Source organism: Dermacentor variabilis, chromosome 7, assembly GCF_050947875.1.
Source record: "Dermacentor variabilis isolate Ectoservices chromosome 7, ASM5094787v1, whole genome shotgun sequence".
Lineage (NCBI taxonomy): Eukaryota > Metazoa > Arthropoda > Arachnida > Ixodida > Ixodidae > Dermacentor > Dermacentor variabilis.
This window is the reverse complement of record NC_134574.1, coordinates 175387041-175414570: the sequence shown is the minus strand read 5'-3', so window position 1 is coordinate 175414570 and position 27530 is coordinate 175387041. Positions and strand designations below refer to the sequence as shown.

The 27530-nt window shown below is 44.8% G+C and overlaps 1 protein-coding gene across 3 annotated transcripts in view; it reads right to left on the bottom strand.

Annotated features, from left to right (window-relative positions):
* Window positions 1–27530, bottom strand: part of LOC142588523 (BTB/POZ domain-containing protein 7) — a 150421-nt gene that overhangs the window by 22076 nt on the left and 100815 nt on the right. For all 3 annotated transcript variants that reach the window (XM_075700356.1, XM_075700354.1, XM_075700355.1), the window contains exons 9-10: window positions 22372–22673; window positions 13874–14078 (exon numbers count right to left, since the gene is read on the bottom strand). In XM_075700356.1, coding sequence (XP_075556471.1) covers window positions 13874–14078; window positions 22372–22673 — 507 coding nt within the window. The remainder of the gene's footprint in view (window positions 1–13873; window positions 14079–22371; window positions 22674–27530) is intronic.

Sequence of the window (27530 nt, the reverse complement as noted above, 5' to 3'; positions counted from 1 at the left end):
GCTCACTTGATCTTCGAGCGCACTTAAGGCGTGGTGACTACAAGGGCTCTCCGGCAGTATCGCTTGATCTTCCGACAGCGCTATTGACTTCGACTTCAGGTTGATGATTGCGCCGTTTTGGTTCAGGAAGTCTATGCCGAGAATGACGTCTCGTGAACACTGTTGCAGGATAACGAAGGTGGCAGGGTAAGTCTGGTCATTAATGGTAATTCTCGCCGTGCAGATTCCAGTCGGCGTTATGATGTGTCCTCCAGTGGTCCGAATTTGAGGGCCTTCCCATGCGGTCTTAACTTTCTTCAACTGGGCGGCGATGTGTCCACTCATGACGGAGTAATCAGCCCCTGTGTCCAATAAGGCGGTGACTGCGTGGCCGTCGAGAGGCACGTCGAGGTCGGTGGCTATTTGTTGCGTTACAGTTAGGTCTTGGCGTCGGATCACGGCTGTGTCGCGTTGACCTGCGGCTGGTATGGGACGTCGTCAGATCGGCTTTCGTCATCGTATTCTTTGCTTTCACGCCTTGTCGGGATGGTGGCGCGTCGTTATGTCGTCGAGGTAGTTTCTTTGGCGTCTTCGTCGGCGGCGGAGGATCTTCGTCATTTCGACGGACAGCAACCGCACCTCCATCGGTTGCTGCTTTTAGTTTTCCGGATATGGGCTCGCTGACCAGCCCCGGGCTGGGCCAGTGTATGGTCGGCGCTGCGGCGACAGGTAGCGGCCTGGTGATGGCGAACGCGACGGTCGTCGAGAGCTCCATTGAGTAGCGGCGAGGTAGTCGGCGATGTCACGTGAGCGCTCTCCAAGCTGTGGACGCGGCGCGTTGACGGTGAACCCTCTCAGTCCCAAGCCGCGGTATGGCCATCGGCGATACACATGGCCGGCTTCTCCGCAGTGATAGCAGAGCGGGCGGTGGTCAGGAGCGCGCCAAACGTCGGTCTTCCTCGGGTAGCTGCGCTGGGCGACAGGTGGGCGTGCTGGCGGCGGCGGCGGCGGTGGTCGACGAAATTGCGGCATTACAGGGCCCTGGCGCGGTCGCGGAGGAGGACCTTGACGGCGTGCGACAGCGGCGTAGGTCATCGCTTCTGGCTGGGGTTGCGGTAATTGAGGTTGCATTTCCGAAACTCCAAGCGACCGCTGAACCTCATCTTTGACGATGTCAGCGATCGAGGCCACTTGAGGCTGCGACGCCGGGAAGATCTTCTGAAGCTCCTCTCATACGACTGCCCTGATAGCCTTGGGCAGGTTGTCGGAGGCCAGTGATTGAACTCCGGCATAGTTCTTAGAGTTGGTGCGGCAGTCAAATCGCCAGTTTCGCATCTCGAGTGTCTTCTCGATACTAGTGGCCTCATGAAGAAACTCGTCGACAGTCTTCGGTGGGCTTCGTAACATACCGGCGAAAAGTTCCTCCTTTACACCACGCATCAGTAGCCGGACATTCTTTTCCTCGGACATTTCCGGGTCGGCGTGGCGGAATAGGTGGCTCATTTCTTCTGTAAAAATCGCGGTGGTCTTATTAGGCAGCTGCACTCTGCTTTCTAGTAGTGCTTGGGCTCGTTCTCAGCGTACGACGCTTGTGAATGTCTGCAGGAAGCCGCTTCGGAAAAGGTCCCAGATCGTTAAGGTGGCTTCTCTTTTCTCGAACCACGTCCTGGCAGCGTCTTCCAATGCAAAGAAGACATGTCGCAGTTTGTCGTCGCTGTTCCAGCTGTTAAATGCAGCGACCCTCTCATACGTCTCGAGCCAGGTTTCCGGGTCCTCGAATGTTGAACCGCGGAACGTCGGGGGCTCCCTGGGCTGCTGCAGCACGACGGGGGACACTGGGGCTGCCATTGGGGTGGACTTGGTGGCAATCTTCCTGCTCGTCTCAGGTAGAAGTCCGTGCTCTGGGGGGCAGTCCTTGCAGTCAGCAGCTAGCACGCTGGTCTTGGGCGATGTTGGTTTTGTCCTTGGGCTTCGGGCTTGGATCGCGGCTTTGCGGGGGCGTTCGGTACATGAACGCACAAGCACCTCCACCAGATGTCACGTGGTAGTGACGGTGAAGAAAGCAGCAATACGGTGGAATACAAAACTAGCTTTTATTGGGCGAACCTGTGCCCACAAAAACAGGCTACACTTATAGCACAACGATAGCGGCGAACACGGTCGGCGATCATCGGAAATTTGATCAGCGGGTCAAGCGCGTTGGCTTTTATGGAGCAGTCGTCGAATGTTCCAGAATAATCGTTCGGACCCGCGTGACTTCCACAAAGTTCTACACCATTCACGTCATGCTATGAAATCAGATAACACAAGGTTCGGCAACAACAGACAGCGGATAGAAGCATCGATAACTTTCCAGAAACTTCAGATACATGCAGGCGCGTCCCGCGCTGTGCGATAACATTTGTTGGGTGGCAAAACGTGGTTGCCCGATAAATATAAGTACATGTGTCAATATCAACAACAAAGAGAAGTCAATGCTAGACCTTTGTGAGCAACATAAACCTGTTATCGTGAATACAGAGCCTAAGTGTGAAGAGCAGATCACGTGGGAATTGGGAAACCAGCAATCAACCATTGATTACTGTCTGATGACAGAAGGAATTCATGATAAGTTGGGAGAAACGGTCATTGATGAGGAATGGTATAGCAGCATAGGGAGTGACCATAAACGTATCATTTTGAAAATGGTATACGTAGTTGGGAAAGAGAGCAAGGAGTGCAAAATGGCTAGTCCAAAGTCCAAATTTCAATGCTGAACAAATAACAAATATAGTCACTAGAGTCGAGGAAGATCTTTGCAAATGGCCAAGTAAAGAGTGGGAATATAGTGAGCTTCTAAGTGTGTGCTTCTAAGAGAAACAACATGTTCGTTGGAAAGGAAAAAAGAAACCGAAAAGCTGGTGGAACAGGGACATATGAGAAGCGATCGCCAAATGACAGAAAACATCCCAAGAGCACAGGCAGGCAAAGAAGTTGCAGTTGCCGCAGGATGAAGTAGCAAGTAAATGGGAAATATACCGGGAGAAACAGTCTCTGGTTCAAATACTGGTGCAATCAAAGATAAAAGGTGAAAGTGAACATTGGTTGTCAGAAATACGTGAGAAAAAGAAGGCCGCATTTAGAGTATTTTGGAACCACATAAAATTATTAGGCAGGAAGTCAACAACTATACAACAACATACCCTAGACCAAGATGGAAACAAACTGGAAGGGAAAGCGGCATTAAATAACATCCGAAAAATAACAGCCGAATCTTTCCAAGTCAATGATGAGTTTGTTTTTGAAGAAAAAAAGAGAATGAAAAAAAAAAACTAGATGAAAAAAGAGCTGGAGCTGACAAATTTCAACTGGAAGAAAGCCAAAGAGAAAATTCCTATGCACACAACCATAGGGCTAGACGAGGTTCCCGTTAGGCTCATTAATGTACTAGGACCCAAAAGTAAGGAAGCTTTGGTGAGAACAGTGGAAAAAACTTTAAAAGATAGACAAGTGCCAGAGAGTTGGCGACAAAATAGAATGAATTTAACTTATAAAGGTAAGGGTTCGAAAGATAGAATTCACTCGTATAGACCATTGACCATCATATGACGCGGTTGACGCGGTTGAGTGGGCAGAACAGCAGCGACGCCAGAATGTTGCTAAAATGCTGCCTGTTTTTCACGCAGTTCTTGGGATGCTTCCATGGATTCTTCTGGGGCGACGCTGCCTTATCTTCCGCACTTCCCTTTCACCGGCACGTGGATGCAGTCGATGGCATGCCCATGGGCTGCCCTGTCACTCCTGTTGGTGATAGCCCTGGCATGCCTCGTGGCTTTGCCAACGGCCTCCCACGTGCTTCGCCTTCTGGCTGAAGTCATCGTCGCTCTACCAATCACCGCTGAGCTGCGATCAATGACGTCTACACTGGATGATATAAAGGTCTTCGCAACGGCACCTTTCTTCAGAGGGCAGAACAGCAGCGATGCCGGAATGTTGCTACAACGCTGCCTGTTTTTCACGCAGGTATGTTACATTCAAGGTGCCTATAGCTACCGTTCTGATGACTGCTTTTTGCTGCTGCTGTTCTGCCCGAACAGTGCTGTTACTTGCTGCTTTCACATTCTGCACTGTTACGATAGCCTTATCTTGAGTGGGGACGTTGAAATTAACCCTGGACCTAGAGGGGTGCCTTCGGCAAGTACATCAAAGTCAAGTGAGACTAATAACACTACTACAAGTAGCAGTCAGTGCTCCACTAGTTCCCCTCCAGAGACGGCTAATCTTCTCACGCAATTGTTGGCTGGTCAGAAACAAATTGCATGTGACATTACCAATATTGCATGTGACATTACCAATATCAAGGAATCTTTTAATTCCCGCTTCGAAGCCCTTGAAACACCTGTATCCTGGCTCGAATCTTCTACAGCAGCTGTTGACAGTAGCGCAACGTATGACAAGCTTAACTCCGAAATTGTCTCACTTAGGGAATCTATCACTAAACTCACTTCAAAATCCGATAAGTTAGAAAACCGTTCACGCCGGAACAATATTCTTTTGCATGGTTTACCGGAAACGTGATGAAAATACTGCTTCTTTACTGCAAGCTGTACCACAGGTGCTAACAAAACAACTCCAGATAAAATGTCCAGATATTGAACGCTGCCACCGTGTGGGCAGATCAAAAGAAGGGCGATCACGTCCTATCATAATGAAGATTTTTGACTTTAGGGAGAAAATTCAAGTTACGAAAAATGTTACGATACTGAAAGGGTCTGGTTTGTACATCACTGAAGACTTATCACCGAATGTGTGAGCCTTACAAAAGAAACTGTGGGACGCAACTGCAAGTTTTCATGATAATGGATCCAGAGTGAAACTACGCTACAATCATGCCTACATTGATGACACGAGCTACATATGGGACACTGGTACAGACAGCTTAAAGCGCGATTCTGGTCATGCTCCTAACACACCTATTGTTTCTAAAGATAGAGCAACTTCTAGTTGACTTCCGTCAACTACTGGTAAGCTAAGTATTCTGTATCTCGATGCTGGAAGTATCGTTAAAAAGTTCGTGCCTTTATTGACTTTTGTTACGTCATATTCTCCCCACGTAGTGGCCATAACAGAGACCTGGCTGCATGATGGCGTGTTTGACTCTGAATTTTGCCCACCCGGCTATGTAGCAATACGGAATGACCGATTAAGTGGTAAAGGTGGTGGTGTTGCGCTGCTCATTCGCTCAGACCTAAAATTTTCTGTGCTCCCTAACACACTGGAGGTTGAAGTTGCTTGGTGTAAGCTATATTTAAACAAACTTTCCATAATTCTTGGTGTATGCTATCGTGCTCCAGCTTCCTCATTAGAAGATTTACAGAGGCTTAGCATATTCATGCATGAACACGACTTCGCCACCTCGAACCTTATGCTCATGGGAGATGTTAATGCACCGGGCATTGACTGGCGAACCCTGAGTTGCACAGGTCATGACCTTTCGATTTCGAAGGAACTTCTTTCTCTTTCGTTACCCCTTGGTCTTACTCAAGTAGTACAAGCTCCAACCCACCATAATTCTCTCTTGGACTTAGTTTTTCTCAGTTCTCAGCTCGTTCAAACTGGCTTTCAGTGCGATGTGATCAGTGGCATTTCTGACCATAAAGCCATACACATGTGCCTTCCCTATTAATTTACTAAGCTTCAGTCTAATATTACACAGTTTTTCAACTTCACTCACGCTGATGATACATCAATAACAGATACTTCAGCTTCTAACTTTGATTCCTTCCAAGCACTTGGTCTATGTGATAACGTCGACACATTAGTTGATGCATTTGAGTGCATCGTGAAACTATGCATTCACAATTTTGTTCCCCTCAAGACTAAAAAGAGAAATCCTAAAATTCCATGGATGAATCGCAGCATACTGCATATATCACGTCGTGTTCGTCGTCTGCGCAGACTGAATAAGGCATGTAATCCTGACGGTATAATTCGCTTTATTACCGCTAAGGAAGAGCTACGTATCAAAATGAAAACAGAAAAAAACTTTTATTTTCAAGTTGAACTACCAGGATTATTACACTCTAACCCGCGCAAATTCTGAACTTCCATCACACCAACTAAAACTGCTGCAGTTTCCTTTATATTAGAAGGCACGGCCATTTCAGACCCCTCCGATATAGCTAATGCTTTTAATGTCTATTTCCAATCAGTGTTCACGCATGACAACAACTCTCTCCCACCGTTCACAAATACTAATCCTGAGCTTTCTATCGGTGATGTAGTAATCAGTGAGGACGGCATCCTAAACTTGATTCTCAATTTTGACACAAAGAAGTGCACTGGTCCTGATAACATTCCAAACAGCTTTCTAGTAAGATACTCTCTCTGGTGTTCCCGTTATTTGGCGGTTATCTTTCACAAATCCTTGAATTTAGGCATCGTCCCCCATTCTTGGAAGCTAGCCAAGGTCCTGCCTCTGCATAAATCTGGTGAAAAGCAATTTTTTTCCAACTATAGACCTATATCACTTACCTTCAATTCCGGAAAGCTACTAGAACATATCATACACAAGCATATAACAGAATATCTTGAATCAAATAATATTCTCTCTAAAATACAACGTGGATTTCATCGTGGTTTCAGCACAACAACACAACTGGTGGAATATTCACATGACATTACTAGAAATCTTGATATTGGAAATCAAATTGATGCGTTATTTGTAGACTTTTTCAAAGCTTTTGACACGGTTATACACAACAAGCTACTAAGTAAACTAAACTTAAATTTTAATAATCCTCGACTGATCGACTGGATAGCTAGCTTTCTTAACTCTCGCTCTCAATTCGTTTCATTTAATTCCACTTCGTCCTCCACTGTAAATGTAACATCAAGTGTTCCACAAGGCTCTGTTCTGGGACCTTTGTTATTTTTAATCTTTATGAATGACCTACCGAACAATATTAAGTGAAAAATTCGTCTTTATGCCGACGACTGTGCCCTATACCAGGTGATTTCTTCTCCAAGTGATCAAGCCTTACTTCAAGATTCCTTCAACAGATTTTGCACCTGGTGTACGGAGTGGCAGATGTGAATCAACTTTCAAAAAACCGTAGTAGTGTCATTCACAAACAGCCATTTTCCATCACAGCATGAGTACGCTTTCAATAACAGAATAGTTCCACGGGCACGGGTGTACAAATACCTTGGAGTTATTTTCACGCACAACATGCAGTTGTCCCAGCATATTGATCACATCACATCTACAGCACTAAGAAAATTAGGTTACTTAAGACGAACATTATCTAAATCTCCAAAAGACACCAAATTATTAATGTATAAAACGCTCATTCGTCCTGTATTAGAGTACGCTTCATGCGTTTGGAACCCGTGTAAAGTGTGCGACATCAACAAAGTCGAATCGGTACAAAGGAAGGCTGTTCGCTTCATTTGTCACCGCTATGATCGTAATTTTTCACCCTCATCTGCAATGAATTACTTTAATTTATCTCTTCTATGCACAAGGCGACATATAGATTCCATGAAGCTGTTATATTCGATTATTCACTCATGCTGTCAACTATCTGCTGACGATTACATCAGATATGCCAGTGCTCTTCCAACCAGATGTTGCCACTCCCTCAACCTAAAGCCTTTCTTTGCACGTACTAACACGCTCCAACACAGTTATTTCCCAAGAGTTGTCGAGTGCTGGAATGAATTACCCGGTTCTGTTCGTGAATTGACACTACGTGATTTTTTAGAAGCACTAGTGCGATAAGATTGCTTCCCCTTGTTGTTGTTTTTTTCTATTATCTATTATCTTCAACTGCCTTTGTTTCTGTTTCTTATGTTTACTGTACTCCACTCCTGATATAGCCCTGAATAGGGCTGCAGTATTTGAATATAAATAAAATAAATAAATAAATATCGGTAATATACAGGCTAGCAATGCAGGCAATCAAATTAAAGCTTCAAGCATGGGCAGAGAATAACGCCTTTGTGGGAGAACTTCAGAATGGCTTCAGAATAGATAGGTGTATAGATGATAATTTATTTGTTCTTACTCAGTGTATTGAAATATCAAAAGTAGAAAGCAGACCGTTATATGTGGCCTTTTTAGACATTAAAGGAGCCTATGACAACGTAAACCGCAACATTTTGTGGGATATTCTGGAAGGGGAAGGCTTAGGTGGCGATTGTCTACAGCTTTTGAGAGATTTATCTAGAAAATACCGTTTGCGTTGAATGGGAAGGGATGAGGAGCGAGGAGAAAGTTCATATCAACAAGGGACTGAGGCAGGGGTGCCCTATATCGCCACTGCTGTTTATGATGTACATGGTAAGGATGGAGAGGGCGCTAGAAGAAAGTAATATCGGGTTTATCCTCACATACAGACAGTCGGGTACAGTAGTAGAGCAGCAGCTCCCAGGTTTATTTTATGTAAACGACATGGTTGCTAGCTAACAAGCAAAGTGATTTGCAGCGTCTGGTTAATATCTTTGGACAGGAAGGCAACAATTTAGGTTTGAAATTTAGTGTTAGAAAATCAGGTGTTATGGTATTCAATGAAAACAGTGAACAGTGGAGATACAGGGCCAGGAAATACCTTGGGTAACAGAATATAAATACCTCGGTATATGGATAAACGAAGGCAATAGATATTTGGAAACACAGGAAAATACAATAACAGTGAAGGGGAAGAGAAATGCAGCCATATTGAAGCACAGAGCGCTATGGGGATACAATAGGTACGAGGTCCTGCGAGGTATGCGGAAAGGTGTAATGGTTCCAGGACTTACTTTTGGAAATGCAGTTGTTTGCTTTAAATCAGGGGTAAAATCAGGACTCCACGGGAACCAAAGGTCAGTGGGTCGCCTCGCATTGGGCGCTCATGGGAAGATTACAAATGAAGCTGTGCAGGGGGATATGGGCTGGACTAGTTTTGAAGTGAGGGAAGCTCGCAGTAAAATTGATTATGAAGAACGACTGAGGAATATGGAAGAAAGTAAATGGGCTGGGAGAGTGTTGAGGTATCTGTACAGGCAAAACATTGATTCACAGTGGAGGAAAAGAACTAGGAAGCTTACGAGCAAGTACGCGGCCTGTAGGGTGGGCAACAAAGCAACGGTCAATCGGGAAGTCAGAGAGGCTGAAATAATCTCATGGGTGGTGGCAACGGAAAAAAAAACCTGCCATGAGTAACTATTTAAGAGGGAAAAACGAAATCAGGAAAGAAACAATTTATGATAACTCAAAGGGAAGCTCATTACTTTTTGAAAGGGTGCCTTAGAACACGCAACCATAAAGCAAGATATAAGAATGAAGAAGAAGCATGTGCTTGCTGAGGTAGAGCTAGAAAAATGATGGAGCATGTTTTATTAGAATGTGAAGACATCTGCCCAGCGATAGATTTAGGCACCACTGGCCTCCTTGAAGCACCTGGGTTCTGCGAGGGCAGGAGAAAAGTAAACATGTCCACAATAGAGATTAGTAAGAGGTGATTGGAAGATTGGTGGAAGGAATGTAGGAAAACGAAAAATAACGGAGACGTACAAAACCAAAGTTCGCAATAGGGGGTCAGAAAATGCGGTTGTGGGAGTTCATAGTGGTTTTTTTCTTTTTTAACTTGGGTAGGACATTAGGCAATATAATAGCAAGAGCTTGGTGGCGCAACCCACCGCGCCGTTCCAAAGGGGACGCTCATAACATCCATCCATCCATCCATCTGTGCTTCGTACATGTACACGTACAGAAGCATGAGCTCGCTGCAGTAAAGCTAGAGAAACGATGGAGCATGTTTTATTAGAATGTGAAAATATTTGCCCAGCGGCCGATTTAGGAATCACTGGCCTCCTTGAAGCCCTTGGGTTCAGCAAGAGCAGGGGGAAAGTAAACACGTCCACAATAGAGATTGGTAAGAGGCAAACTAGCAAAACAAACTAGCAAAACAAATAAAAATCGTGGTGCGGCTTGGTCACTTCTATCAAGCTTCGTCTAGCTCCACAATCGCAATGGTAATTTAAGGGGCAATGTAGCCTATTTTCGCTATTTACTGAACTAATTCGGTGAAATTTGGTATGTCAATGTAACCTATCATGCTGATATCAGATTTGCAATCAGTTCGGAGCCATCTGCTATGGCTTTCGATTTGCCACAACTAGCATCCTCTAATTGCCACCCTCCAATCATAATTTACAGCACAGAAATTACTCATGATTTTATGCCATAACGTTCACGAAGCCCTATTTTGTGCTATAAAGTTATTTGTTTATTTTTTGATGCACTCTAAGCACAATTTAAAAAATTAGTTAACCTTACTATGCCTATTGCCTTACAAGTGAATTTCTACCCACATGCGAACAGACGTACTTACTCGTGGTAGTTGCCAGCTGGTCGACCACAGACCCGAACACAGCTTCAATGGCCGTCGACCTAACCTCAATGCATGATCTCGCGACCGATTGCCGTTGGATCATCCCCGTAGGATCAACGATGGACTGATCCCCGTAGGAACATTAGTGACAAGCTTTCCATGATGGCTTGCAGCTCATTATCCCATCGACCAGCAGCAAATTTTTATCACAGCCACACCATATACCATCATGTCTAGCCCATAAGGCCTTGTCGGAGCTGCATGATCGAGTGTCGGCAACTAAGGTTATGGTTTCATACCGAATCAACACAGATCTTTTGACAGCAGTTGCAAGACACTCAGAAAGCCAACAAACTGGCTCTCCAACGAAAGCTAGTGCATGGGTTGACCGCTGTTCATGGCCACAATCTTTGCAAAATGCCATACGGTGATACCTCGTCCCAAACAATTTTCGTAGGCGCAGAATGGTCACTTTGTGTAGCTTCGAGCGACCCGTCGCAAGACTACATTTATAAGATTTACATGGTGGACTCGAAAATATCATGTGACAACACTCTGATCCTCGGCTGCAGACACATCTACATGGAGTAAATGTGATTCGGAGAGGGGGGCGGGGGGGGGTTGTGCAACTTGTTGTGGGCCACCTGATTCGAGAACTCCATAGTACGGTACCTATGACCTTGAGGAGCGGTGCCAAATGATGTGATGCGAATTACCTGACTTTGTCTGTCGTGCAGATTCACCTGAACAAGCTAAACGACCCATAAAGATGAAAAAAACCCTCCTGTTTTCTAGAAGAACCCTGCAAAGCAAAACTTTCTAAGCAATAGATGATTGCCATTAAATACAGTACAGACCACTATTAAACCTTTGAGGGTCAATGACGTAAATATACGGAGCTGCTAACAAGCTGAAAAATGGTCGATGCCGTATATTTACGGCACCGTCTGTACGTTTAAAAAAACACGTGAATTTTCTAACTTTTTCTTTCGTATCATGCACTGCCACTATGTGGGCATACAGAAATTTTTTTCGCGCGCCTCCCTCTCTCGGTCTTCATTGCATGGTTTGTTTTAGAGCTAGTTTGCTCTGGCGCGTCTATATAGTACAGCTCGCACATTGGGCCGCGCGCGGGCGGGCGGTGGTTTGGCTTTTGTTCTGCAGGCGGTTTCGGCTTCTTTCGCTTGCAAAACTGATGGCTATCTCATTACTAATAACTCAAAGGGGAAACGCTTTTTCTCGCTCGTTTAGTGCTCACAAGGGTGAGCATAGGAAGGATGCCGCCGTGCATGTATTTCCGCTGCATCTTTGTTTTTTTTGGACACTCACGAAAACTAATTGCCTGTGTTTGGTGTTAAGATGAAGATTAGCGTAAGCTTGTCACACGTTTTGCTTTTTTGACGGGCATACAACCACACAGTTTTCTTGAGTGCGTGCACCTACGCAGTTCGATTGTGCTATGGATGTACATGTTAGTTTAAGAGCAGGAACTGCATGAAAACTAATGTTGTGCCATTATAGCCTCCAGGATAGCAGAGGAGCATGCTGCTGTGTAGGCCACGGCTGGTTACCCTAGTGTGGCTAAATGCAAGCGACTTTCCTCGCGGCTTCTGAAATCTGCACGCACGGTGCTTGCTCAACTCAACGATTGTTGGACTGCAGCAGTGGGCGCACTGCTGTGCACCCTGTAACAAGCATGTGACGCCCCCTCGGGCATATTCTCTGTTGGCCTGCCAGGCTCACCGGCCTGCCGGGCTCAGTAGGCCACATTGGTCACCGCACTGCAATAAAGACCGATGAGCACAGCTGCTCGGCAATCAGTCATCGTTCATCACCACCACGCTGTGGAGCGTCTGTCTAACAGTTGCCTCGAGCCCTCCCTCGTTCACGAACCCGGGCGGATCGTGACACACCCAGTTTGGTTGCGATTCCGTGCTTTGAAACTTCATGTGTGCCCTTTTTTTTACCACAACCAGATTTAAAGTGCTCGTTGTACAGTACAGTGCTTCTGAAAACGTTCGTTACATCTGGATGCAGTTTCAATAGGTAGGGTCATAAAATCATAAATGCAGTGAAATGCGGGCGTTATAACTGACAAATCGTTATATTTGGGATCATTGCAGGTGGATTCGACTGTATATCAAATATCATTCCGCAGCATGAGTGACTTGAAACTGAGACATTCGTGTGCAGAAAAGAAAAAAAAGCAGTCGACACTGCCTTGTAAAAAATCAATTTTGACATTTCTGCTTTGCCCTACCTCAGGAAACTTCGAAAGGAACAATTTTAGATAAGCTTCAGAAGGCATATCTTATTGAGTAGAAACTCGATATGATCCTGTTAACTACGATTTCCCGGCAACAAAGTTCGCAAGTGCGAATGCAAAAAATGACCCAATACAGTTCAGTTACGCTTCTTTTTTCCAATTCATATGTTTCCGGAAAACCCAATCTTTCGGCAACAATGTTCAAGTAAGTCACCAAACTATGATTCAATTATATGTTTTCCAGCTGCTAAATCCCATGTGAAAAAGAAAAGGTGCGAGGCGCAAGCAATTGAGAACAGTAGCCACTCACTGCAGCAGCTGTCCTGCAATACTTGACCTCCTGTCTCGTGTGAAAATGCCGCCGCGGACTCAGTTTTCTCTTCCGGCACAAGCAAAACGCCTTCCAGGTTGTCGCACACCGCACGTTTAGCTATCGCCACCAATCCTATTGAGATAAGCACCTTCACCTATCTGTTTCACAGGACATGAGACATAGTGCCGTTGGAAGTGTACTGCACACTTTTAATACGTAAGATCCAAATGCGCTGCAAATTGAGCATCATGTTCCGCTCTGGCGGCACTGTAGACATCCTATTCCGGCGTTGCTGACCACCACGATTTTGTTTCGGTTTCCCGTTGCCATTTTAAAACACAACACAACTGGAAAACAACCATGCACGTTTTGGGTCACTTGGGCCCAGCCAGCTTGACAGCGTCTCGCACCAAAACGATTCACACCGAGTGGGCGTGTCAAAACTTCCCGCCAAAATTCCTCGCTTGAAGAAGCTGCTGACCTAGGCCAAATTTCAGGAGCACAAACGTAAGCTTGCTGAAGCCGCAAGAATGACAATGTGCATCGTGGGCCACAACAATTCCCACAACGATTCGCATTAAGTAGATGTCAGCTGCAGTTGAGTCCTTCAAATTTTCTTTAGTGACTGGATCATACATTTCCCCATTAGTATGTTTTTCCAGTTAGTATGCTTTTTCTTGTATTTCTTTTTCAAAATGTAAGAACAAGGTTCTACTGTATTTGCTATTATCAATACACTGAACTATCTTGCAATCCTTTTCAGGTTGGCTATACCTTAGATTGACTGTATTGAATAAACATTAGGGCAACCTCCATCCAGATTCTCAAAGTAGATGCAGACAATGCATAACTATCTTGTGGCCTGGCATGTTGACATTTTGAGAGCTCGAATGATTCCCAGCAGCCACCACCACCAGAGGACTGTCCACGGGGCAAGGTAAAATTTCGATCAGTCACCTGGCAGTGAAGGATCGGGCAGCCGCACAGCTGGTACAGGGGCACCTCCATGAGGGACACAGGGACAAGCCTCTCGGAAACCCCCTGCTGCCCCCTTGTCCACCATGTAGAGTGTGTCTGGAATGTGCGACAGGTGTGGGGGCCACGGGCTCGGTGACACAGGTCCCAATGCCTGCTCCTGGGAGAGCTGATCTTCCAGCCAGGCCTGCCATAATATACATTGTGGTGAACTGGGCTCGTACACACATTCTAGATATGCGCAGCAAATTGACACAAAGAAGGGCACAAACCAAAAAAGTGACTTTCAACACAGGAAACGCCACTATTAGCTGAATTGACTTTCCAAAAGTTAGATTCTCTGCATGCATCGTGACGTGTACAAGGCCCATGCACACTGTCAGATCAGCCTATCCAACCACAGTGGTAGTTTAAGACTAGGAAACATGCCGGCCAAGCTGCAGCCAACAGCTGTTCCACAATAGAAGAGGAAACTTGGGTCAGGGGAACTCCCATTTCCAGTAAATGTCAAATGCAGAACTGCGCTCGTATGCAGACGTGTACACATACAGAAAAACAAATCTACGACTACAACTTCAATTACAGTGAAACCTCAATATAACAAACTTCAATATAACAAAATTCTTGATATAACAAAGTATTTAACTTTTCATAACCTCTTGTCCATAAACACCATGTATTTAGAACCTGAACCTGGCAACGGAATCTGAACCTGGCAATGTTTAACACTAGAATGTTACCTAGTGAGGAGAGTCTAGCAGTGCTATTGGAGGAATTAGCGGGGCAGTAAATGGGCTATAATAGGGCTCAGTGAGGTTAGGAAGACATAAGAAGCACATACAGTGATAAAAAGCGGGCATGTCCTACGCTACCGGGGCTTAGCGGAGAGACGAGAACCAGGAGTCGGATACATGATTATTAAGGATACAGCTGGTAACATACAGAAATTCATTAGCATTAATGAAAGGTACAAATTGAAGGTCGTACAGGTCTACGCCCCTACATCCAGTCATGATGACCAGGAAATCGAAAGCTTCAATGAGGACGTGTAATCGGCGATGGGTAAAGTCAAAACAAAATACACTATACTGATGGGCGACTTTAATGCCAGGGTAGGCAGAAGCAGGCTGGAGACAAGTCAGTGAGGGAATATGGCATAGGCTCTAGGAATAGCAGGGGAGAGTTATTGGTAGAGTTTGCTGAACGAAATAATATGCGGGTAATGAATACCTTCTTCCGCAAGCGGGATAGCCGAAAGTGAACGTGGAGGAGCCCGAATGGCGAGACTAGATATGAAATAGACTTCATACTCTGCGCTAACCCTGGCATCATACAAGATGTGGACGTACTCTGCACGGTGCGCTCCAGTGACCATAGGATGGTAAGAACTCGAATTAGCCTAGACTTGAGGAGGGAACGAAGAAACTGGTACATAAGAAGCCGATCAATGAGTTAGCTGTAAAAGGGAAAATAGAGGAATTCCAGATCAAGCTACAGAACAGGTATTCGGCTTTAACACAGGAAGAGGACCTTAGTGTTGAAGCAATGAACGACAATCTTATGGGCATCATTAAGGAGTCTGCAGTAAAAGTCGGTGGTAACTTCGTTAGACAGGATACCAGTAAGCTATCGCAAGAGACAAAAGATCTGATTAAGAAATGCCAATGAATGAAAGCCTCTAACCCTACGGCTAGAATAGAACTGGTAGAACTTTCCAAGTTAATCAACAAACGTAAGACAGCTGACATAAGGAAGTATAATATGGATAGAATTGAGCATGCTCTCAGGAACAAAGGAAGCCTAAAAGCAGTGAAAAAGAAACTAGGAATAGGCAAAAATCAGATGTATGCGTTAAGAGACAAAGCCGGCAATATCATTGCCGGCTTTGTCTCTTAACTCCATAGTTCAAGTGGCTGAAGAGTTCTATAGAGATTTATACAGTACCAGTGGCACCCGTGATGATAATGGAAGAGAGAATAGTCTAGAGGAATTCGACATCCCACAAGTAACGCCGGAAGAATTAAGGAAAGCCTTGGGAGCCATGCAAAGGGGGAGGTAGCTGGGGAGGATCAGGTAACAGCAGGTTTGTTAAACGATGGTGGGCAGATTGTTCTCGGAAAACTGGCCATCCTGTATATGCAATGCCTCATGACCTCCAGCATTCTGGAATATTGGAAGAATGCCAACATAATCCTAATCCATAAGAAAGGGGTCGCCAAAGACTTTAAAAATTATAGACCAATCAGCTTACTGTCCATTGCCTACAAAGTATTTACTAAGGTAATTGCAAACAGAATCCAGAACACCTTAGACTTCCGTAAACCAAAGGACCAGGCAGGATTCCGTAAAGGCTACTTAACTATGGACCATATTCACACTATCAATCAGGTGATAGAGAAATGTGCGGGATATAACCAACCCTTATATATAGCTTTCATTGATTATGAGAAAGCGTTTGATTCAGTCAAAACCTGAGCAGTCATGCAGGCATTACGGAATCAGGGTGTAGACGAGCCGTATGTAAAGATACTGAGCGATATCTATAGCGGCTCCACAGCCACTGTAGTCCTCCATAGAGAAAGCCACAAAATCCCAATAAAGAAAGGCGTCAGGCAGGGAGATATGATCTCTCCTATGCTATTCACAGCGTGTTTACAGGAGGTATTCAGAGACCTGGATTGGGAAGAATTGGTGATAAGAGTTAATGGAGAATACTTTGGTAACTTGCGATTCGCTGATGATATTGCCTTGCTTAGTAACTCAGGGGACCAATCGCAATGCATGCTCACTGACCTGGAGAGGCAAAGCAGAAGGGTGGGTCTAAAAATTAATCTGCAGAAAACTAAAGTAATGTTTAACAGTCTCGGAACAGAACAGCAGTTTACGATAGGTAGCGAGGCACTGGAAGTGGTAAGGGAATACATCTACTTAGGGCAGGTAGTGACCGCGGATCCGGATCATGAGACTGAAATAATCAGAAGAATAAGAATGGGCTGGGGTGCGTTTGGCAGGCATTCTCAGATCATGAACAGCAGGTTGCCATTATCCCTCAAGAGAAAAGTGTATAACCAGCTGTGTCTTACCAGTACTCACGTACGGGGCAGAAACTTGGAGGCTTACGAAAAGGGTTCTACTTAAATTGAGGACGACGCAACGAGCTATGGAAAGAAGAATGATAGGTGTAACATCAAGGGATAAGAAAAGAGCAGATTGGGTGAGGGAACAAACACGAGTTAATGATATCTTGGTTGAAATCAAGAAAAAGAAATGGATATGGGCAGAACATGTAATGAGGAGGGAAGGTAACCGATGGTCATTAAGGGTTACAGGCTGCATTCCAAGAGAAAGGAAGCGTAGCAGGGGGCAGCAGGAAGTTAGGCGGACTGATGAGATTAAGAAGTTTGCAGGGACAACATGGCCACAATTAGCACGTGACCGGGATAGTTGGAGAAGTATGGGAGAGGCCTTTGCCCTGCAGTGGGTGTAACCAGGCTGATGATGATGATTTAGAACCTATATATAACGAAGTGCATTTGTATGTGATTTCAATATAGTGAAATTTCATTGATGCCACAAAGGAATGCCGAGACAATAAATGGAAATTTCTGCGGATGCACATGGTCAAATTAGTGAATTACAAGCGGTTGTTTTCAAACGCACCTGCTCTCAAATTGCGCGCCCCACAACAAGAGCGACCCCCGAGTTGAAGCCGCATTATGTTCCGTATAAAGTCAAAATGCGATAAGATCCGATTGCGCTTTGTACACTTTGTGCTTTAGGTGCAAGAGAAAGTGTGCGAGGGTGAGAAAGAACGATGGTGGCTTCACGCACGAATGCCGCCTCCCCGCGCGAGCAGAAGGAAAGAGGGAGGAGGGGAGTGAGCTCGCGGCAGTGCGATCAAGCACACGTGAGGGGGCGGAGGATAAGCTGGCGCATGTCTCAGCCGTGGCTACACATGGCTGGAAGCACGGCTGAGCACATACGCAGGCGCGCCCCCTGCTTTAGAGGTAATCTGCCACATGTGCAAAAATTGGGCGTGCTGAGACAGCAAGGCACCATTTAAGCTGTCTTACCACACATTCATTAGACAGTATGAGTATAGCGTACGCTATACCATTGCTTACGCTAAAAAGTAGCGGGTCGTCACTGCGCATGCGCTGAACGCTAAACGAAATAGCGGGTATAGCGGGCGTACGCAACGCAGACGAGTTAGCGTTAGCATTTTTGCGTGGTTTGCGGAGTTTGCGTGAAACATGGTGGTGGTCCCGGCTGCCCGCTTTGAATTGAATTTGGCGTTGCTTTTGTAAAATGCACTTCGTTCGTAGCAAATGATTGTGTAAACGGCTTTCGCTTAGTCTCAGGCCGCTTCAACGACAGAGTATTATGGATAACCTCGTGGTGTTTTCGAAGATCGCTTCTCGTTTCGAACAAGTCGAAGCCTAACGAAAGAAACATTCGAGATGTTAGCGCCACCTATCGCTACAGTCTGGAAATAACCGCAACGACGGCATATGGCCTCTGAGCTCCGAAGATATCGCTGGCCAACTAAAATTGTAGAAAATGTGCGCTGCTTAGCGTACGCTATAAGTTGCGTACGCTAAACTAAAACTGCCTATTATTAAGGTTGCACAATCTTGAGTTTCGATGACATGTTGGAGCGAGGGGCAGACGAAGCATTCGCTCCCCGCAGCCGGCACTTTTCCTAATAGTATCATCCCAGTGTGGGCAAGGCTATCAGCTGCAGGGGCGGAGTGCACGCGAAAGCGTGGCTGGCTTCGCTTAATTGGTACTGCCGAGAAGATATCATTTGTCGCCGACTCCAAAATTTATCAAAATGAATTGTTTTCTCATTCAAATTTGCTTTTTTTGATTGCCCGATAATTCGGAAGATTCTGTGGCCGCTTTCAGTGTAACAAAGATCGATCGGCGATTGTACTTGTTTGTATAAAAGTTTGTATTTCAATAGAACAAAATTTGGATATAAGGAAGCAAATTGTTGATTTTACTGACTTCGCTATATCGAATTTTAACTGTACTTCATTAAAGATGTAACTAACATGGTGACCAATTACTGGTTCATGAAAGTAATTGAGCAATTACTCAAATGTAATCGATTATTTTTACGTCGCATTCCTCCAAACCTTCGCGCATCCTGTGCAGCCTTTCACATGTTGCTTATGTTCACTAACAAAGTGCTTTTCAATACCTTCGCGGGTCATCTTCCCTTGTTATTGTTACGTCTCAACACCACAAGGGCGTTGTTTAACCACACAATTTAAAAAATGTTAGTTAAAGTACCTTTGAGGCGTGTCATGCTCAGACACAAAGAAGCAAAGCATTAGTGCATGGCTTGCATGTGTGTGCATCAGACAGCAGAGCTTTAGAATCGCTTAGTGTGTGCAGGATAGAAATTAGAAAATAAGCTCAAATCTTCGTGTAATTTCAAACACGTAATTTATGCAACATATTTTTTTTGTTTTTGCATTAGTGTGGGTTCCTCATAGACAAGAGAAAGACAGTGTTAGTGCACGAGTCACACGAAAGTTGTAGGTTAGTGGAGATTATTCGGAAAATGGGGATTGCTCGAGAAGGAAGCTTTGTCTTCACGGCCTGTACTTGTTTCGCCAGACTTCTGCAGAGAATGCATTCTCTGGTGTGACACACAACTGTGGTCCAGATGTCGTCCTTGCCCAAATTAACAAAAGCGGTGAAGCACATCCTGTGCGGTACCTCAGTTGAAAACTGAAATTGCAAGAAGAGGCTTTTAGCACCTCGGAGAAAGAGTGCTTGTGCATAGAATTGGCAATTCAAAAGCTAGGATACGATATTCAAGGTGCTAAATTCATGGTCGAGAGTAACCGTGGCCCTCTTGCACGGCTGAAGCAAATGTTGGAAAGAAACAGGAGATGGATGAGATAGTCGCATTTGGCTGGAATAAGAATGCAGACGGGCTGGGCCGGAGACACAAGCTCAGTTTTTCTTTTTTTTTTTTTAGGAACGTGATTTGTACGTATCGCTAGTGAGGTTATTGAGTTAGACAACCTTTGTCTGTCTTGTCGAGAGCTGACCACGACTAGAAAGGAGAAAGAAAGAGAGAGGGGTAAAACAATGCAAAGCTATATGGGGATCATAGCGTCCGGTAGGCATGTCGCTCGAGCATGCCAACGAGTGTGTGTACCTGTGTATTTCCGGTAGGTGGACACAACGAAGCGAGAACTGGGCCCTCGAGCTGCCATGTGACATCAGCCATCACAACTAGAACGATCCTCAAGGCCGCGACCGAACATCGACGCTTCGGGCAACCTGACATCTGGTCACCCTCAGGTCGAATTTCTTGGTGGCAGAGATGTTTGTTACGTCTCAACCCCACAAAGGCATTAATTGGACATTTTCCATGTGTCAAACCTCCACCCATCTATCAGCACCTATCCAGACATCAACGTAGCATGGACACCGACTGCTGAAGGGTCCCACGAAAGGCCCTCACCCCGCCCTTTACCTGGCAGCCTAAGCATAGGATGAAAAGGAGGGAAACAATGACGACGATTTGGGAGTCACAGTTAATTAGACATTTAACACAAGTCAAACCACCACCCATCCATCAGCACCTATCCAGAGGTCAACACCGTGTGGGCACCAACTCTTGACGGGTCCCACAAAATGCCCTCACGCCGCCCTTTACCTGTCAGCCTGAGCGAAGGATGAACAGGAAGGGAACAACGCCGACGACCTGAGAGGCGCAGGTTGCTTTCTTACCACATATTCCAAACCAGTCTCTTCGGAGGCAGAGTTACTGCGGGTTATTGCAAGCATGGGCGTGGTATCACAATGGAGTCGACGATGGTGATTTTATGCTCGACGGTCTTGAGATTCCCTAGTCGACTCGCCTAGGGAAGATGGTAGCATTAAAAGTGGAGACTTTTCGAGAGAGAGGACAGAGGATCCTGATGTGAACTGAGACGTTTAACTTGCTCCTGCATGGCTTCCCTAACTGGAGCTGTGTAACTAAACTAAATAAACCCTTTTTCATTCATTTTCTACGACCTGACGTAGTAGTCGATGGGCTTGGTGGATGCCACACCCTGAACTCCACCCTATCTGCAGCATTATCTTGTGAAGACACCAGCAGCAGCAAGACTGAAAACTAGTTTAATGTGCACACTTCAGAGAAGAGCAGTATTTAGACACACAAACACTCTGTGCACAAGATTCTGGTTACTCAATGCTGTAAGTCTTGAATCTGCGTTATCTTTAAATGCTGAAGCTCGGAGAAGGTGCTCCTTGTAGGGCAACGAAAAGCTGGAAAAACTGTCCATAAGTGATTTCCTGGCATCGACGCCTGGAGTGTTTATTACTCTCGAGCCAAAGCAGTGTTGGCTCGAACCACCGATCCAACATCTGGTGCAGGAAGAGCATGAGGAAACAAACACCAATGCCAGGGTTTGCCAGTCTGAATATGCACATCCGCGAGGCTGATGCAATGCATGACAACGAGCATCCTACTGTAGGTCCTGCTAAATTCAAGTGCTCAAAGCTGTGTTTATCATTGCAGCATGTCTTGTCACTAAGGTAACTGGTTACATATAATTGGTTACAGAAAAAAGTCAACAGTATACCCTGAAATTTATTTTGTATACTTAATTTATTTGCATATTAATATAATAATAATAATAATAATTTATTTTGTATATCTATTTATTTTATAAATAAACGAATAAAATAAAAAGAAATAAAGGCAAAGCTTTGACAGTGACAGCAAAGTATTAGGCAACTACACGAAGTAAGGCTAGTAGTTTTATCAGGTTTATTAATTACAGGAAACCCTCGCTTACAAGTTAAATTAACAAGCTTGATGTCACATGGGTATAGGCAAAAATGAACAGATCTCACTGATTGACCATGAAACGAACGCTCGCTGTCACAACAAAGGTGTGATGAAGAGCACAGGCAGTGGGAAGCAAACGCTTTGTGCTGGTTCTCGCTTCACAGAGTCTCGAAAAGTTGAGATTACATGACCTCCAACACCAGAGGCATGCGGGAACACAGCGCAAACAAAGCCACTAGCCACCTCGGCTCAGCCAGCCTTTACACTCGGTCACCTGCAGCCGCTAGTGTGTGCTCGTCCCTACTCCTAACGCATGCTTGATCATGTGACCTCAAACAGTGGACTCATCCCCTCATGATCACCCTAGCACGCTTTCCCCTCACATCCACAGCCTACAATGCAGGGAGGTGCAATAGGATCTTATAGCACTTGGACTTTATATAATTCATCACCGTGACAACAAAAATTTGCCTGTAGTGTCCATATAATTACTATTACAACAAAAGTAACCTACCGAAGAATGCAATTGATCATAACTAATTAATTACATCTAATTTGTCACATACAAGTCTGCTCATATGGCAACCACTGAATAGATATGAGTGAAATTTATTGCATTTAAGAGAGAAGTGTGATGCAGGATTGACATACTCACCTTAGCCTCTTCCACATAAGGAGCGAAGAGGCGAGGCCGAGGGCCTGCCAACCAGGAAGCAGCTCCCCTGGAGGGCGGGGCCTCCTCCCCTCCCAGCATACATGGTGGTGGGCGGGGAAAAAGGCCACGCCTCTGGGCCGACAGCAGAGCATCCGCAGCCGGGGGAAGCACATGCGCTGTACGCACATGGCACAGCAGCTCAGAGAGCAAGTCTCGCAGTTCACCGTCACTCAGTAGGTCGCGCCGGCTGCGGGCACCACGCCTGGCAACGCTGTGTGCTGTCTGGCTCACTATGTTCGGCTCTGCACAGATTTCAACAGGAGCTCAACAGCTTAAGAAGTAATGAAATCTGGGCAAGTTGGTACACTTGCACTTTGAAAGAAACAGAGCAAAAAGACGATATGCAAGGAAGAGTGGAAGACAGGACAGCACTAGGCCTGTCTACAGGGTGATGTCCCATCTTCCTTTCTGTATTTGCTGTTTTTTTTTTAAAAGGTTAGCCTAGACATATGCCTGGAATGCTAGTCTGGGTGAAAGGTGAAAAAGAAATAAAAAATGATGAAGAAAGGTATGAAAGTTTTCAAGGTTATCAGAATTCTTAACCTACTTCAGCCATATTGTGTCTATCTATCTTTGACCCTTTTCGCAGCGATCCTGTGGCTGCTGCCATGTTTGATCATGTGGTGACGCATCCATTGCTTGCCTTAACTGCCCTGTTGCCTCCCATGTTTACAATGTGTGTGTATGACGCCAATGCGGCTTAGCAAACCTCCGTTTCGGAAGATATCATAGACGATGACTGGGTGGACAAGATGAAGCTTTGGCCACAGCTTCAGAGAAATACCAAAGCACTTTCAGAGCTGATAAACTATATCCAAATGGTGTGAGCAGCGTATATTGTGCTTGTTCTATAAGCAGGGCCAAATATGTATTCCAAGCTATCCAAACTTTCCACTTATGAATTAAATCAGGATTACTGTGTTTTGCTCATCATTCTTTCATCATCAGCAGGCAGCAGCCTATCTTATGTCCACTGCAGGATGAAGGCCTCTCCCTGCTATCTCCAATTAGCCCTGTCCTGTGCCAAGCGATTCCAGCTAGCCCCTGTGAATTTCTTAATTCCATCACCCCATCTAGTCTTCTACCATCCTCAACTGCGCTTCCCTTCTCTTGGCACCCATTCTGTAACCCTAATGGTCTACCGGTTATATAACCGACGCATCACATGACCTGCCCAGCTCCATTTCTTTCTCTTAATGTCAATTAGAATATCGGCTATACCTGTTTGCTCTCTGATCCACACCGCTCGCTTCCTGTCTCTTAACGTTACGCCTAACATTCTTCGTTCCATTGTTCTTTATTTGGCAAATATTCACTCGTCACATTTCTGACTTCCTCAGTGTGGTCAATGTCTGACTATTTTCTGCCTAATCGCTCGCGGGTGTGCTCACTTCCGATAGATTTGGCCTTGCTATGTGCAAGGCTTGAAACGTAGCTGTTTTTTTACCTTGCAATACCTTGTAGCAAAGATGTATTATTGCTAGTAACTCACTAAAGTGCATCGTCACAAAACATTCAGCTTCGACCATTCGTGTGCGATCGGTGGGTGTTGTCCGTCATATATTGTGCATATATGGTGCGCATATATTCAAGTGTGCGCCCATTCACTCATTGACACGTTGGCGATAGAGTGAGCGTAAGTTTCCGTGCCAGTTGGGGTAGATGAGTGTCGATTCTGCGTGCGAAACTTACTATGACAGGAAGCGGCGCTACTCCCTTTGTCATTGTTTAATGAACGGTACTCCCTCTTGCCAACGTTCCAGGGCTGAAGCACTTTTTTTGAAGGTTAGTGATACAACGCTGGTGGATGAGCAAATTTCTCTACACTCGAGGAAAACCCTACATCTCGAAGTGCCGGCAACATGTACGGACAGTTCCATCAGCGGTCCGCGAACTTGGCTACACAGCATGTGTTGGTGGGCTAGTTGGTTAAGCATGATTACAAAGGCGGCGCCGAATAAAACAACACACGAAGAAGGGGGATGTGCTGTCTCGTGTCCCCCTTCTTCGTGTGTTGTTTTATTCGGCGCCGCCTTTGTAATCTTGGCTACACAGATTCATTCCATTCCTTAATATGCCAATCACTATTTTTGCAGCCAACTACTGCACACGTCTTCAATCCACATGAGTCAATCAAGCATGATTGGAGCACAGTGCATTTGTGAAAACTCAGTTGCATTTCCGACAGCTGCTTGCACAGAAGCAAGGTGGAACTGGGAGTAGTTTCATATTCGTGCGCTGTCGCTGAGGTTATGTGCGGCACACCGCTGAAAGCGCCAATCTCATTTCTCTAGAACAAACTGCTCCACAAAAAGGGTCAATAGACCTTTGCAACAAGAGCAACCTTGGCCTCACCATAATCGACTTACCGGGAATTCTTACAAGCAATCCAACAAAATTCTGGAATGTAGTTAACCCTAGTAATAAGTGCAGTAATATTTCATTGCAGGATAAAAACAACGCACCTATTCCCGACAATGAATGTCCGACAGCATTCAACTCATTTTTCACATCCGTCTTTACAAGAGAAGATAATTGTAACATACCTTTTGTTCCCGAATTTGATTTCCAGTACATGGCTCCCATCACTATCACTTTAAAAGGCGTAGTCGATCTTATAGATAACCTTAACATGTCTTCATCCTCTGGCATAGATGGTACAAATTCTAAAATACTGAAAAACACAATGCTAGTATCAAGCAAAAATCTCCTACACCTATTTAACCAATCCCTTACAACTGGTACACTTCCTACAGACTGGAAGATAGCAAAAGTAGTTCCTGTCTTTAAGAAAGGTAACAAGAGTTCTAGTGATAATTACCGTCCTATATCACTAACATGCATTTGCTGCAAAATGTTGGAACACATTATCGCATCCCACATATATTCTCATCTTGAATGTAATAACTTTTTTTACCCGAAACAGCAAAGTTTACGAAAAGGATTTTCTTGCGAAACCCAACTACTAGAATTCACGTCAGACTTACAGTTTCATATGAACAGTAATAAACAAACTGACTGCATCTTTTTGGACTTCTCGAAAGCATTCGATCGTGTAGCCCATAGTCGCCTGAGATCGAAGCTCTCAGCAATTAAACTCGACTCACTAACCCTATCATGGATTCATAATTTTCTTACTAATCGCGAACAGTTCACTGTTGTTGCCAACTTTTCCTCTGGCCTCTCTGACGTCACCTCTGGTGTACCTCAAGGCAGTGTACTTGGACCTCTTCTCTTTTTAATTTACATTAACGACTTACCGAACAATATATTATCTTCTGTACGATTATTTGCTGACGACTGCATTGTATACCGTTCGATTAACTGTCCCTCTGACCACGCGGCACTCCAAAATGATCTTGCACATATCAGTGATTGGTGTGCTACGTGGCTCATGTCCCTAAACGTGTCGAAGTGCAAAGTTGTTTCCTTTTCTAGAAAAACTGTTAACTCTCACTTTTCTTATCATTTGGATTCTAACATAGTTGACCAGAATATAAGAACTTAGGAGTGCTCCTTATGCACAATCTTTCATGGACAAAACACCATCACCTCCATTTCAGCTAACGTCTCCAGATCATTAGGATTTCTGCGCCGCAACTTAAGAAGTGCGCCTTCACCACTAAGCAAACTAGCTTACGTAACTATTGGACGGCCACAAATTGAGTACACCTCTTGTATATGGTCTCCTCGTCAAAATTACCTCATCGAACTCCTGGAGAGCATCCAGAATAGAGCAAGCCGTTTCATTTAAAAAAATTGTAGTAACCAGTCAAGTGTAACCCAAATAAAAATCGATCTTTCGTTGCAAACACTAACTACTCGCCGTGATATTGCCCTTCTATTATTATTTCATAGATTTGTTCACACAGTTGGCCTAACCTTATCAAACCTGAAAAAAGCATCCTCGACGTCACAACGACTGAACAATCACTTCAGCTACACCCGAATTTATGGCAACACACACGCTTTTAATTTTTCAGCTTTGCCCCATGCGGTCCGTTTATGGAACGCTCTACCAGACAACATCGCTTGCCAATCGAAACACGGTGCATTTCGCAATCAGCTAACCGATCAATATGCCGTTTCAACCGTCTAAACACATCATGTCATTTGTAATTTTCCTGCATTTTTTTCTACAAGCTAAAGAATTTCAGTGGTCCCAATTTTTTTTACAATGCTTACTACTGTATAACATGCAAAAACGTTTACAAAGTTATTATGCTATTATGTTATTGCTTACCATTTATTGTTATTGCTCTACATATTGTATTTGCTAATGTATTAATTTTCCATGTTGTGTGCGTGCTCCTTTTATTATGCTGATGTTTATTTTTTTCCCGATTCCATACTACTATGTTACCATATTTCCCTCCTTACACTATGCCTTCTCGAAGGCCTGTAAGGTACATGTAAATAAATAAATAAATAATGCCCTCTGGACTGTTGCACTCATTATGCGTGAGACCCCTGTAAAAGCTATGCAGAACCTGCCTCAGTACCACACTCAACAGTTCAGTGAGGAGGTTCTCTCGCTTCCCATTAGAAATGCCTTTATGCTACTCTGGTGCTGCATGGTATTGAACTGAGGGATAACACGGGGAAGGTGGGAGATGGAAATTCAAGACAATGAGTACAACGAGAACAAGATGAAAGCAGGAGCCAGCATTTTGACAAGTGGACTTGTCTTCTTCAAGGAATGGTTGACGGTATTGAACTGGTGTCACACAGTTTCCTCATACTGAGCAGTCCGACACTTATGCGCTGTGCCACGAATGTTCGTGAGCAGCAAGAGATTAATTCCTGTGTGAAACTTAATATGTAATGTCGGCTTACAGGCCTCTTTAAAGCCCGCCACCCTCAAAATGGAATACCACATGATATACATCAGTTTCTTTGAGCTGCCTGATGTTCTCTTATGTGGCCACTGTGTATGTGCCACTGTGGCACAGGAGATGCCCAAATGCACAGGTTCTCCAAATGCACAGGTTCTCCAACGACACCTCCCTATTGGTGGTGTTTCACCTTTGCACTGCTGAACGGCAGCACACATTAAGAGGCCGAAGAAGCGGGAAATTTGAGCTTGTAAGCAACTGTAT